The sequence below is a fragment of the Nilaparvata lugens genome, chromosome 1, assembly GCF_014356525.2.
Source record: "Nilaparvata lugens isolate BPH chromosome 1, ASM1435652v1, whole genome shotgun sequence".
Taxonomy (NCBI): domain Eukaryota; kingdom Metazoa; phylum Arthropoda; class Insecta; order Hemiptera; family Delphacidae; genus Nilaparvata; species Nilaparvata lugens.
Genome location: NC_052504.1, coordinates 58633210 through 58648112, shown reverse-complemented (window position 1 = coordinate 58648112; position 14903 = coordinate 58633210). Strand labels below are relative to the sequence as shown.

At 33.7% G+C, this 14903-nt stretch overlaps 1 protein-coding gene across 9 annotated transcripts in view; it reads left to right on the top strand.

Moving 5' to 3' along the window:
- LOC111052521 (protein split ends) overlaps positions 1-14903 on the top strand; it is a 151588-nt gene that overhangs the window by 108407 nt on the left and 28278 nt on the right. For 4 of the 9 annotated variants that reach the window (XM_039438144.1, XM_039438169.1, XM_039438162.1 and 1 more), the window contains 9 exons: positions 970-1134; positions 3454-3477; positions 5383-5538; positions 6805-6947; positions 8519-8868; positions 9714-9894; positions 10704-10810; positions 13739-13881; positions 14527-14871. In XM_039438144.1, coding sequence (XP_039294078.1) covers positions 970-1134; positions 3454-3477; positions 5383-5538; positions 6805-6947; positions 8519-8868; positions 9714-9894; positions 10704-10810; positions 13739-13881; positions 14527-14871 — 1614 coding nt within the window. Of the gene's footprint in view, positions 1-969; positions 1135-3453; positions 3478-5382; positions 5539-6804; positions 6948-8491; positions 8869-9713; positions 9895-10703; positions 10811-13738; positions 13882-14526; positions 14872-14903 lie in introns of all 9 variants that reach the window. The other 5 variants (XM_039438159.1, XM_039438137.1, XM_039438152.1 and 2 more) reach the window with 2 other exon arrangements.

Below are 14903 nucleotides of genomic sequence, written 5' to 3'. Positions count from 1 at the left end.
TAAGTTTACAATGACTCGAGACTTTTGTATAATTGATCCCTGCAAATTATTGATAAATATTCGTTTTAGCAAGGTTGATACCTGAAAAAATGCTTAATAATTTCAGCTTCAACACATATAATGATATAAGCTAAAAATACTATAACAGTTATACAGTAATAGGTGTTCAAGAAATTTTATGTTCTATCGTAGATGAAATTATTTATTGTATCAATTAGACTTGATTATAATATTAATTAGCTTTCGCTTGAGTTGGAACTTGAATTTTCAAGGATTTTCCCATGTATGAAGTTACATGTACGGTACATTTAATTTAAACTGATGAATCATTTAAGAAATTGTTGTTATTGAGTCATGTTTCTACGACAAATAAAACAATACATAATGATTAATTTATAGATAGTTGCTTGTGGGAAAATTTCAGCTTTTGATGTGTCATCTGAATGCTCCACAATAATAGTAGCTCAGTATTTCATCCATGAAATCACAAACAAAATCCTCCAATGGGTATGATAGAGCATCATCAATATTTTATTCCCTTTTACTACTCATTTGGATGTCTCAATTTGTTTCAAACGAACCCCTATCCAGATTTTTCTACTTTCCACAGTAAATTAGTAAACTAATAGTCTAGTTTTCCATGTCTCATGAAGCAAATGAGAATATTGAGAAAGTTATGAGGTGTCATGAAATGGCATGCTGAGGATTGATGAGGCTCGTGACATGTATATCAATGTAACTTATATGTCATACAGAGAATGATGATATATCAAAACAATATTTATGATAAAAAGAATGATAATATGTCAGAACAACATTTATGATGAATGAATAAATTTTTCTGATCTATCTTACCCAACTTATCCATCTCAATAATCCCAATTATTTTTAATCCACCTTAGTATGAAAATTGTGTATTCTGTTTTATTAGTGGATAAATGTTTGATAGTTTTGTTGTGTTGTGTGCAGTGTGGTGAGTAGGAATCCAACAACACACCACAGATCCAGCTGGAGTTACGAGAGTGCCTCCCGCTACCCTCCACCCACCACAACACCTGAGGTCAGCTACCCGGAGGACAGGCGAGAGCCCACCCCTGTAGTGCATCTGCACAAGAAACACTCAAAGTCATCTAGGTGAGAAGCAATTCATTATTATTACTCACAAGTCCGTTTAGTGCCGAAGATAACAATTAAATCAGTCCGGATAGTTTCTCATAAGTTGTAGTAGTAAAAGTGGGTCAAGGTTCTTGCTGCATTTTGGGATTGAATCCTAAGTAAAATATGTTTTGTTGCAAATTGACATAATGTTAATTTCTCATCCTTCAATTCCATCACAAGTATAAGGACAGAGTCCAAGTGTTTCAGGCTCGCCAACTCAATAACAATACATTACAGCCACATAATACATATTTCTGTATTCTGTGATTACAGCTCTGGATTGCTCCATTAAGTTCATATGAAAGAATCATCCACCAAATTACTATTATTAAAATTAAAATTAATTTCAATTTTCAGGAAAATACCCAGTTTGTAGTATGTTTGTAATACTCAACAACTGTCAACCAACTTTGGAACCATGCGCTTCTGTAGTCTGCGAAAATTGAATTTGTGTTGTTAATCAATAATACAGCAGTAGAAATGAAATAATATATTGCTCGCACTCATGATTGGAATCTTGATCAATTCATTCATAAAAAATGAGCAGTGAAATCAACCCTATAGAAACCAATTCAAAAACCAAATAAATTATGATACAATGATGATGAATATAATATTATGCTATAATATTAATAATTAGTGTTATGATGAATATGACGTGTTATGATGTTATTAGCTAGTGTTATAATGACAATTAATACATAATAGAAAAATTATAACCACATTACTGCTATAAGATTATCATCATTTATATACCGTATTTATAATGCATTCCTTGAGAATAATAAATTTCAAAGCAATAATAATAGAGCTCACAAATAGTATAAATCAATAAGTTTAAAAACTAATTTCGTACATTGACTTGGAATTTGTGTCGTTATCTGAATTAATTTATTCGTGAATTTTGGAAGAATATTGTAACTGTTGTCAGTTGATCAGAACAATGGTTGTTGGGAAAATTGACAAAATTGGTTGCTACTGCAAGTTGCACACACCGATTCTCCACTTTCCATGAACAAGTAGAAAAGTGAAATTGGAAAATACTGTGGGGGGGGGGAAGTGGTGATTGCGGCAAGCCTGATTGCGACACAAAATCAATACTGAGGCGTCCTTGAAAAGTGCAAATGAATGTCCAGAAGGCAATTGTAACTGACTCAAATGAAAAATGTGCACTTCCTTTTAAAACTTCACATCTCCATGGTTTCAAAATCGATTGTAACAGAACTATCGAGAAGCCTCTTCTGTATTTTTTATTCTGACTATTTTGTGGAATGGCTTCTTTTCGTGTTTCAACCTCTCCCCATGTCATTTTATTATTCAACTGACGTAGTTGATAAACACTGTTATTATTTTCCACCTAGCCCCAGTTGAATTGTAATAGAAAGGTACTTTTAAACTTTCTGTTATGAAATACACCAAGGTCTGTGGCCAGTTCCTGTTGCGTTAAAATGAATGCAATTAAAACATCAAATATTCCGTCCGTCCTTCTTCAATCTATTTTCAATCAAACTTTGTGTTCCAAGGATAATGCATATTGAATGAAATGCATTGCTATAGTAGAAATGAATGTGAACAAATTCTAATCAAGGAGCTTCAAGTTCACCATATAGTCTACTCTGATCTTGTTATAACTATCATTCTCATAAAAAATGCAGACGAAATGAAATAAGAGATTGCATTTGATTTTTATACATACTAATGAATATATTATAATAATAAGGAACCGAATGAAACTTTTTAATTAAAAAGATTATTGACAGCATCTAACTTAATTTGTACTCCTGTCTAATAATTATTACTAATCCAAATTATTCAGTTCTCATGCAGTTTCTGTCTTACTAATTCATTATACATCTCACCGTTAATAATTGTGCCAAAGCCTTTCACTGGTTGATTAAGTTCTTCCCTGAATGACTTCTCAGCAGGCTTCACATGTTCAACAACTTGCCAAATAGTATTACTACTCTTGTTATGTGTGGTCGATCACTGCCAACTCTAAAAATAAACCAAAAGAAGAATGAGAACTGATTCCCTCGCAACATGGGGTCAGTTCCATAGCAATCAAACTCGTTTAGGACAAATTAATGCACAGTTACAATTATTTTTTATACATGAGATGGAGGAAACCACAAATCCTCTTGAAATACCCTGGATTTGTCGTGGATATTGTCAATAGTTGGATGGATTCTTTTTAGTGCAGTTTAGATTTCCCTTTTATGCTGATGAAAACATTTTTATTTCATATATTTTATTATTTCCACGATAATAATATTTCATGTTTTTTATTTGTTTCAGGTTACAATGTCGAACGTACTGTAGGTGAGTGCATCATTCAAAAATGTATTTTATCCACTTCTTGTGATGCTCATTATATTCCATTCTTGGTCTATTTTTTAACTAAATTTTTGAAAAACATAATTCTTATGAAAAACGAAAAAGATATATTGAATCAATAAAAAAAATTCTGTTTCAAGATATGAAACAAATCAATTTGGTTCAATTAACTTGTAACAAATAATGTAATGGAACAATTTACTACAATTGAATGCAGAATATTTCATGGATTTTCTCATAAATTAATATATGGGTGACACTACCCATTTCATGGATTCTCTCATACGGGTGACATTCGGTGGAAATACTTTACAAGAAAGGTCATGTTAATTTTCATCTTTTTCATGTCAATTCATCTTTTTATAAGATACAATTTATACTTTGTAATAGTTTTAAAATTATTAAATATCTGCTATGATTGATCATTCGCAAACGTGATAATCTACATATTTATCCCTTATTCTTAAGAGGGACTAATCGTGAAATCCATGAAGTGTGTACTTAATCCTCCAGACTACAGCCCTGAGTGATATTTGACTCAAAATTCAATATACTCTAAATAATTATTTATCTTTTTCATAATCGATCTATACGCTACTTCATAAATTTTCCTTCGTTAATAGTCTATATATTTTTTATTAATCCAATATAGTTATTGTCCATTTCAACCTCTATTTAGTAAAACGTAAGAATTCAATAACATCACACTACTGTGTCTTCCAGTGGTTTATAATTATAATTTTAACAATTAGATAACTTACAAATATGAATATCAGTTATATTTTACATTTTGCACTTTATTAAATCTTTAATTAGTATACTTTTGTGATAAATTATTCAGGGAATTGAATACTACTTTACTGTGTACATATTATATATATATATATATATATATATATATATATATATATATATATAATAACTCATGTACTTCCTCTATTTCTCTCAAAGTGTTGTCACTTTCAACTTTTGATCCATACAATTTTCTCTCAAAATATCAAGGCGCGTGATAAGACGATTCTCCCTATCATGAACTTTTGTATATAAAACCATAAATATAATACAGTATATCAAAAGTAGTTGTCTCCAAACTATGATATTATAAACTCTGCTATTACGATAACTTGAATATTATGATTAATCTGCGAATACGGATTCTTAGCCTTATACATTCCAGAAATCCTTAGTATTTCTCAAATGATATTGCCAAAACCTTCTCCCTCTTTCCTTGGCACTAATTTATCCTTTTTCGATGGAAATAAAAAATGTATAGAACCATGGTCAAGTTGTGTCCCAGTATTTTCATTAAGATCAAACTAATCTCGTATTTTACAGTATTTTGCTATTTATGATGAGTAACTTTAATATAATTTAGGCCACACTATGAACACAAATGTTGTGGAATTTCTCCATTATAAGTTGAAATAAATAAATTATGTGGAACTCACAATATTTCTTTTATTCCATCTCAACTTGAATATTCTCATAAATAGCTGTAGTATGTAATCCAGCATGACTTCATACATATCTGTATACTCATTCTTCCTTTTACGAGCTAGGCCCGTTCCGAACCTCTGTGCCTCTAAAATCAACCCATCTCTTCCTTGGATGTCCGCGATCTCTCCTTTCAAATGGCTCATATTCCAGATAGTTTTTTCTAAACCATTTTTTCGGTCTCATATTCGAGGTTATTTGAGGTTTGAATATAAATGTAATTTAAATGTAATTAAATTAATAATTTAATATTTTAAGTAATTATTTTAATTTTATTAAATGTAATTTAACTTTATGTTACATCTAATTTCTAGATCAGTACCACGACCACCATAAATGTACTTTGTATTTTTCCAGTGTTATGTGAGGTTCTTGAACCCTTCTTGTGTTTTGCAGGTCTGGTTCGAACGGCAGCGAGAGTGGTTCAAACTCTGGTTCGAATTCGTCAAGGTCACGGTCAAGGTCGAGTTCGAGCTCCAGCCAATCTGGCAGCAGCACCTGCAGTTCGGGCTCCTCATCACCCAACTCTGAAAAGTCCTGCTCCACGCACAGGCAAGTCACATTAAAACTTCTAGCATTGCTCATTGATCTACATCTATTCCATCTCATCAGACGTTCAAGTGTACCGATTTTACGTTTAAGAGTTGGGGAGAGTATCCTCAGATACCCTTTCTAAGAATGGCCAACTAAAGGTCCAAACTTCACAGTTTCATTTGAAAACATCACAGTAATACCACAACCGCATATTTAATCATATTTCTTAGCTCAATATTATTGTAAAACTCATCAGTCTATAGGTTAATGAGTCATCATGGTATCTTGCTCCTGCTGGTAATTATTTTTAACGCTAGAACTCGAGTGTGTGATCACATTGAATGCGTATAAGTGCAAGTGCACGCTTGGTTATCCATTACCAAACTCGCATTTGAGAAACAAAATCTGGAAAAAGAAATATGAACTTTCACACTAAATGCTTGTACATGCTGGTCACAACGTGTTTCAATGACACTTATTGAAATTTTGTTTTTCGGCTCATGCATGATTCGACTTGCACTTTCACATATATGCATTCAATGTAATTACACCCTTAGTTGAATCTTGTTTTGTTGAATACATAAATAAAGGAATCTAAATCTGACTCAGATTATTTTAGTCAGTCACATTGAATTGTCAAGTATGACAGTATGTGTGATTTTTCCTCTTTGTCTTAAGACAGTTGTATTCTCTTAAATGAATAGTGACTGAGACTACTTGTTCGATAAAAAAATATCAAGAAATCATCCAGTTGAAATCACCCAGAAAATTTGAACAAATCGACTCAAATCCATTGTAATTATTTTATAAATTCTGTTCTAGTGATCCAGTTAATGCATCCGATATCTCGAGAACTAATAATATTGACTATTGGAACTAAGTGTCAACCAATAGACTTATGAATCTGCTCATGATGAAGAGCGAATCTATCTCAAGTTCATTCCTTACCAAAGTCTCTCACGTCTACAAATGTTTATGCTCACTTAGGGGGGAGGCATTGATCTTACAAGTTGATTACAAGTTGTAAGCATTTTCATATTATGATAGTTGCTTACCTCTTTGGAAGCGAGATTTCGTTGTTTTTTAATTATCTAATTGAAGAACTTATTCCATACAATACCGTACATGTAACGTATGAAAGTAATTTTTACAGGAAATCCATTACATGTAATTTTGTTTCATCTTCTATCAATAATTAATGTTTAATTTGCTTTAATTTTTAATTCAATGATAGCCTATTTATCGCTCAATTATGAAAAAGACATGTGTTTGTAATGATTGCAGTCACCACGGGAGTCTGCGGAGTGGGGTGACTTTGCAATCAGCCGTGTCAACGCCCCACACCAACACGTCCAGTCCAGCTGTGCACGGTGAGGATCGGAGGCCGTTAGCCATTTGTGTTCGCAACCTTCCTGCTCGATCGAGTGGTAAGTTCTCCTTTAATCAACTCCAAACTACAATTATAGCAATAAAGCTGCGTTTACACCAAGGTTATTAACTAAATTTATATTTTTCCCTCCTTATAGATTCTATTAGATTAAACGGAGCTTGACAAGTTAAGTTATAGAATATATAACGACGGAAAAATAACCATTTTGTTAATAACTTTGGTGGAAACGCAGCTTGTCTACTAATTCGAACTTCAAAGACTATAAATACAGTGATTTTATAGTCTCTGTAATTCCAATAACCCTCCCTTCTTCTGTTAATTGATCAATTGAATAATATCAATAGAAACTATCAAAGTATTAGCTTTATTCCTGATTTCTATTGTGTTGACTGTTGCTATCTTTTACTTCATTAAATTGACTTTTTTGATGATCATTATTGCTTTTTATTTTCCATGAATATTGTTTATCATATAATTAGTCTATATTCTTATAAACTTGAACGTATTTATTTTCATTCATTTCAATTGAAAACAACAGAGTTTCACGTATCAATAAATGTATGTTTTACGTGCATTCCAAAACATTTCTTTCAATAAAACATCTTTTTAAATCATTCATCGAATGGTAATAAAACTCCAACCTACAATTATACTAATTGGCCAATTCGAACAACCACCTTTGATCAATTGAATAATATCACTGTAATGAAAACTATAATATAACTAGCATTATTATATTCCTCATTCCTTTTGTGTTGATCTCTTACTCGATTAATTTACTTTTTTGATGAATTATTAATTTATTTGTTCTTTAATCGTTTTACCATTATCAAATTTCTCTCTCTCTCTCTCGTTCATGCACGTTTTCCATGTTCCCTCCCATATCATACAATCCTCCCCATTATTTGCAGTTATTTTACTTTTTGTTTAGTATTATCATTTTGTTCCATTGATTAATTTGATGAGTGTTTTTTCCATGTCACTTCCCATCTAATCCTATCCTCCTTACTATTCACAGTTATTATTCTATTCTTGTTAAATAATTATTATTATTCTTGACTGATTAATTTGATGAGTGCAATTTTCTCATTCATGCACTTCTCCCATGCTCCTTCCCATCTCATCCAATCCTCTCCATTATTTACAGTTATGTTTTTATCCATGTTGAAGTATTATTATTTTGTTTTATTGATTAATTCGATGAGTGCAATTTGCTCATTATTCATACTCATTTGCTCTTCTAATCGTTTTACTATTATCATTCATTTCCTCGTTTTTTCTCTCATTCATGCACCTTTTTTCTATGTTCCTTCCCATCTCATCCACCTTACCCTTTATTCACAGTCATTTTTTTATTTTTGTTTTGTATTATTATTTTATTTGACTGATTGATCTTTAATGTTCATTATCAATGTTCGGTCTCATTCATGCACTTTTTTCCAAGTCCTTTCCCATCTCATCCAATCCTTACCTTTATTTTGAGTTATGTTTTTTGCTTGTTGAAGTATTATTATTATTTTGTTTGATTTGATAAGTGATGAGTGATCAGTGTGCTTATAATGATGTGTGATGGGTGCGATGGCTGCGCTGGTGTTGGTTGGTTTGCAGACACGAGCCTGAAGGACGGCCTGTTCCACGAGTACAAGAAGCACGGCAAGGTGACGTGGGTGAAGGTGGTCGGCCAGGGCGCCGATCGCTACGCGCTGGTCTGCTTCAAGAAGGCCGACGACGTGGACAAGGCACTGCACGTGTCACATGACAAGCTGTTCTTCGGCTGCAAGATCGAGGTGGCGCCCTACCAGGGCTACGATGTCGACGACAACGAGTTCCGGCCCTACGAGACCGAGCAGGACGAGTTCCATCCCAAGGCCACGCGCACCCTCTTCATCGGCAACCTTGAGAAGGACGTCACCGCCCCCGAGCTGCGCAAACACTTCGACCAGTTCGGCGAGATCATTGTGAGTCCACACCCACTATAATCTTCAGCTTGTGCTGCACATAGCATCAGCCGCGCGAATGCGCTATTGCAAATTTACATCACATTTCCAATTTCGCTTTTCCGTAGTTCCATTGAGAAAAAATTGCATTAAAAGATATCCCTTGGTATAGGGCGCTTATGTTCTAAATTTCATTTCTAACTCGTAGCCTGAAGCAAATTTGAAATATTAGTAACGGTAATACAATAAATCAACCGATACATGCTTTCACATTCCTATCAATCACTAATTTATCAATCCTATAATAGTCCTAGTTGTTATTTTTCGTGAGGTTATGTGAATTCTCATACTGTGCCGTTCAATCACTAATTGGTTTGTTCAATCACTCGTTCAATTGTTCGTTCAATCATTCTCACCGGGCCAAAAAAGTAATAATTGACATTAGTTGACAGTAATCGGCTTGAGATAACAAAAATCGGTCTGAAATTTGGAAATGAGCGACCTATACTCATGCTTTCTTTTCTCTATGGTGGTAGAAGTAGCCTACTATAAAATGAATTGTTCGGCTAGAATCAAGTTCAATAAATCTTCCACTTGGGCTTGAATTATTGTCAACTAGCATTTGTTCTAGAACTGAATGATCTTCAAATCAACTGAATTGCATTAAATTGATAAAGGAATATCTGAAGCAAAAATTTCATCATGGTAGTAGTATAATAGCCTATTATATACGATTATTAGAATTAAATTTTCTATATAGGTAGCTAAAATTATTAGTGGTACTAATTTGGGTGTTATTTTGTTACTATAAGTTCCTTTACTTATAATGATTAAGGGATCATAATGGATTGCTTTTGTTTGTGCAGGAAATCGATATAAAGAAGCAGGGCACGAGTTCGTCGTATGCGTTTTGCCAGTACTGTGACATCGGCAGCGTGGTGCGAGCAATGAGAACACTGGACGGCGAACATCTCGGCAACAACAGGATTAAGCTCGGCTTCGGCAAGTCGATGCACACCAACTGTGTCTGGGTTGATGGTGTAGCGGGTAAGCGACTTACTGCTCTACAATTCACCTTATTTACATCCCCATTATTCCCATTCAGCTAAAAAATACGTTAAAAGATCCGATATATCAATTCTAAATCTCTACATCCTTGATCGTTACAATTTATTTACATAATTTGATTCCCCACTTGAAATTAGCACTGAACTAGCTATTTTTGTAGATTATTTGATCCACAATCTTGATCTTTATTCACATCCCTTCGTCCTCCAATTGATCTTGAAATTTGTACCAAGCTAGGCTATTTGTAACGAATTCTGGAATTGTGGAATCATAGTCTGGAGACACGAAGATTATCAATATTGGAAGAAATCACTCTAGATTGAAGTATTGGATAAGCATACAGACTTTCTCTGTACTCCAAATTCGATCTAGAATTAATTGAATAGATGATTCTGTCTGGAACTATAACTGACTGATGATTTATCATAAAATACATTATTTTACCGTATCAATTATCTAATTTAGATACATATCATGGCTCCCAAACAATTCTTTGTACAGTGTTATTGACATAATTAAACCAAGCACTTATCAAAATCTATGATAGTTAATGTAAATGTTGGAAGACTTGATTCCATTATTCCATCTATAATGTCACCTTCACTACTACAACAAAAGATAGATATTTCTATAAATGATGTTTTGAGATTGGATACCGATGATGAATCCTTACTTTTCAATAGTTTGAACTCTGATTAGTGGATTGTACTTGAAATGCTTGCAAAAATCTTCTACATCCAGTCATATCATATAGATTTCGCTTACACGTAAATGTTTGGTTTTTTCAGAAACTGTCAACGATAAATATCTGATGATGCACTTCACCCAGTACGGACATGTTTCTCAAGTGGCAATAGATCGGTCACGGGGTCATGCGCTTGTATTTTATGACCAGGTTAGTAAACATGAATTGCTCTACATTCCCACTCACAGATTTCTTTCAACATTTATTTTTTTTAGAAAATTCTCAATAGTTCAAATGAATGTTGAATTGTTGACGGAGAATTGAACTTGTCTAAGTCATTCAGCTTAAGGCTGTGCAAAGGCTAAAAATAAACTTTCTACTGGTAATATTTTTCAAATTTTATCGATTTGTATATCATCAAGCTATCAAAATGAAAAAGTTTTCTCAGGAAAACATTAGGTATTTTTTCTGTTCATTACTTTTAGAGATATGAGCGTCTGAAGTTTACATTTTTGGGACAGAACATTTCAAATTCGGTAAGAGATTAATCCATGAGATTTAGAGGATAGATTCTTCATGGTATTGATGATTGAATAAAACAACAAAATTTCAAAAATATAAATTTTTGAGAAAGTTATTCAATTCACTAGAAATGACCAAAAATAACTTTTAGTGAGTTATTTCTGGTAATTTTTGGTAAATTGAAAAAGTTTCTCAAAAATTGATATTTTCAAATTTTTTGTTTTATTCAATCAACAATACCATAGAGAATTCATCCACTTAATCTCATTGATTAATAATCTCTTACCGAATTTGAAATGTTTTGTCCCAAAAATTTAAACTTTAGACGCTTATATCTCAAAAAGTAATGATGGGGAAAAATGTTTTCCTAAGAAAACTTTTTCATTTTGATAGCTTGATGATAATTATTCAAATCGAAAAACTTTGAAAAATATCACTAGTAGAAAGTTTATTTTTAGCCTTTGCACAGCCTAAAGCACTGAACGATCCTCATACAAATTTCTAGTGTGATAAGATATTGTATTCAAATATAAAATAATAATTGCTACACAATTGCACACTTACTTCGACTTGAGTGGAAAATTGTAGAGATAAAACTATTTTATTTGCAGTTTTTATAAAAATTTAGGTGGAGGAAAAATGTTGTGTATATCACGAGTGAAAAATGTTTTTTCTCCCTCAGGAAAATTGTTGCCCTCGGCTTCGCCTCGGGCTTCAAACTTTTCCCTCAGGGAGAAAAAACAGCACTTTTCACTCTAGATATACAAATAACTATTTTCCCTCAGTTACCCGAAAAAGTGCTCATTCCCGCATCAATTATAGTACGCAAAATACCTTATTCCCACACCCAGTGCGGGAATGTAGATTTGAGTGCGGCAAAGACTTTCTCGCACTCCAAATTTGCAACATAACAACACAAAATAGTTACCACGCTTTATGACTGTAGAGTGCGGCAAAGTAAAAGAAATGTTGGTAAACCTAAATTTATGTTGCTGGCTGGAAATTTTTGTAAAACAGCTGATTATTACCGCGAGATATTGAATAACAAACAGTAAATAAACAAGAAGTTTTGATAGTATTCAATATCAGTATTTTATTTCTTTTCAAGTTATCATGAACGATTTTTTATGTGTGAAATGCCTATATTTTTAACTGGAAGACATTGGAACATTCATCGAACATTTTTATGATCAGTATTTATAAAAATCAAGTATATTTATTTACTTTTGTGGTTAGGTTACTCTTGTTACTGATACTAAGGTTGTGATTGTTATATTTTCAAAACAATAATGTATCCATTAGGTTTGAAACATAAATATTTACAAAAAAAGTTATTCAGTTCTTCAACTCCCCGAAACATCTCTACTCACATTTTCGTAGAACAACTTCAATGAATGCCGTTGATGAATTAGAAACAGAATACAGAATAGATGTTATTGAATACCGTAATCATAAACACTGGATTTACAAGATCCTGTTTACTCAACAGTGATTTGAATGATTGAAGTTCAGCATTTCAAGTGGCCTAAATGTAATGTCTATATAATATAATTTAATCACGTTTTAAATAATGCAGTATAACCTTAATTATACGTTTCATGCGGCTACTGGGCGCTTGGCCAGAAAATCAGAAAGACCAAATTGACACGTTTACTAATGTATTTACAAGAAAAAACAAGCTGATACTATATTTTTACACTAATTGTGTGTAATATATCATTCAGACTCAAACCTGAGGATATTTGGAACTGGAATAAATAGTACACATGAAAATTTCATAGAATGGTCAGGTTAGACTTAAGTCTGTCCTGAGGGCTGATCACTAGCCTAATCCTTGATCATTCCTGGGCCTATTAACTTATTTATCTATTTACATGAATAGAAAAATTAAAACATAAGCTTACAGCTTTGATCGCATAGACAAATTAATCAATAAAACAAATTAATGGGCACCGTATAAGTATGAGCAAAGTTTTGCTGCATAACTTTTGTGTTTTCGGATAGGAGAATATCAAACTGTTGGTCAAGGGTGAAGTATAACGTTTGTGAGGCTCATTGATGGCTCAAAATACATATCCAGACAAGTGATATGACCATTTCTACACTTGCTGATGACTTCTTGTAGATGAAGTATTATTATAATTGAATCTCATATAACTTTATAATATTCATTCTATTGTCATTTAGACTGAATTTAAAATAATTCTGTTGTGGAATGGTTGCAATATTTTTATTATCAGCATTAAAAATACTAAAGATATTCACAAACAAACATTTTATTTTGTATAGGACATGTTCACCGTCTATTACTGACTTTACACATTCTATGGTAACTATAGAAAAAATTTAATGTGCAATACGTGCGCAAAGTTTCTTTGCTGCACTCAAGAAACCATTATTCTGCACTCGCCTACGGCTCGTGCGTAAACGTTTCTTTCGGTGCAGCAAAGTGGCACTTTGCGCACTAGTTGCAGAAATAACTATTGTTAGTCTTATACACAATTTTATAGTTTGTTAGCTAGTAGAAAATGTTCTGAATTCATGAAAGTATTCGATTTTTTTTGTAGAATAAATAGTTTTTTTTTTTAGTTTTATAGTTGAAATTGCAATTTTCAGATCTCATCAGCCCAGGCAGCTGTGAAAGAAATGAGAGGAGTCTGCCTGAGAGGTCGAAAACTGCAAGTGGACTTTGCTTCAAGGGAATGCCAAGAGGCTTTCTATGACCATCTCGAGAAACAAACCAACTCATTTGAAAACAGGTATTTCAAAAACTCCAATCTTTTAATACAGTATAAGAATCTGTAGGCCTATTCGATGTAATCAAACAAGTCTTCTGATCTTGATTAAACCTTTTTGATCTGCAAATTACCAGTTCAACTCTAATTAAATTAATTGTTAATTTCCAATTAAATCGTAGAACAAGAAGCAATCCGAGTTTACCAATAATATTAAGGCTATATTCACCCTCTCCTCTGTTTATCTTGTCATTTTCCCCATTCACAAATGAAACCTTGGAAAATCGTCATAAATTGCTGCCAACGATCATTACTTGTAAAACTGAAATCAGTAAGACCTAAATTGCTTTAGGACACCAGACACCCGTCATGGGGCACTAGTTCTTTTGCGTTTTTTTCATTTGGGACACCAGGCTTTAGTGTACAGCTCGTATCTCACTCGGGTCATTTGGCATCTTACTGGTGTCCCGCTGATAACCCAGCATACCACACACACGAACATCGGTGGTAGCCGAGTCGAGTATCCTAATATGATACGGGCCCCATTCTTTATATTTTTTCAAATGTTTAATCAATTAAGAACAATTTTACGGGAACATTTTTTAAGTGGTTTCTTTGTAATATTTTTCTTGCAAAATGAATTTAGCCTAATTGAATATGTATTTGCAGCACGAATGTGCAGTCGCCTCAGGGTGTGGTGAACAATGCGGTGAGAGGCTTCGAGACGCCATCGTCGTCGACGTCCAGCACTGGTGGTGGCGCAGGGGTGGCGGGGGCGGCAGCAGGTGCGGCAACGGGGGCGGGAGGTCGGTACCCGGCCGTGCGCTACCCGGGGGCGGCAACCCAGCCGGGGGCAGCGACAGCAGTGAGGTCATCATCGGTGCTGTACTCGTCACCCACCCCCTCCCCTTCCACCCCCGTCAGGACGACCACCCCTCGTTCCGCTGGCCACCCCATATCGTCAGCGAGGTTCGACTTCAACTCCGACTATCCTTCTGAAAGGAGGTCATACAGGTTGGTCATTTTCCCCATGTCACTTGTGTCCA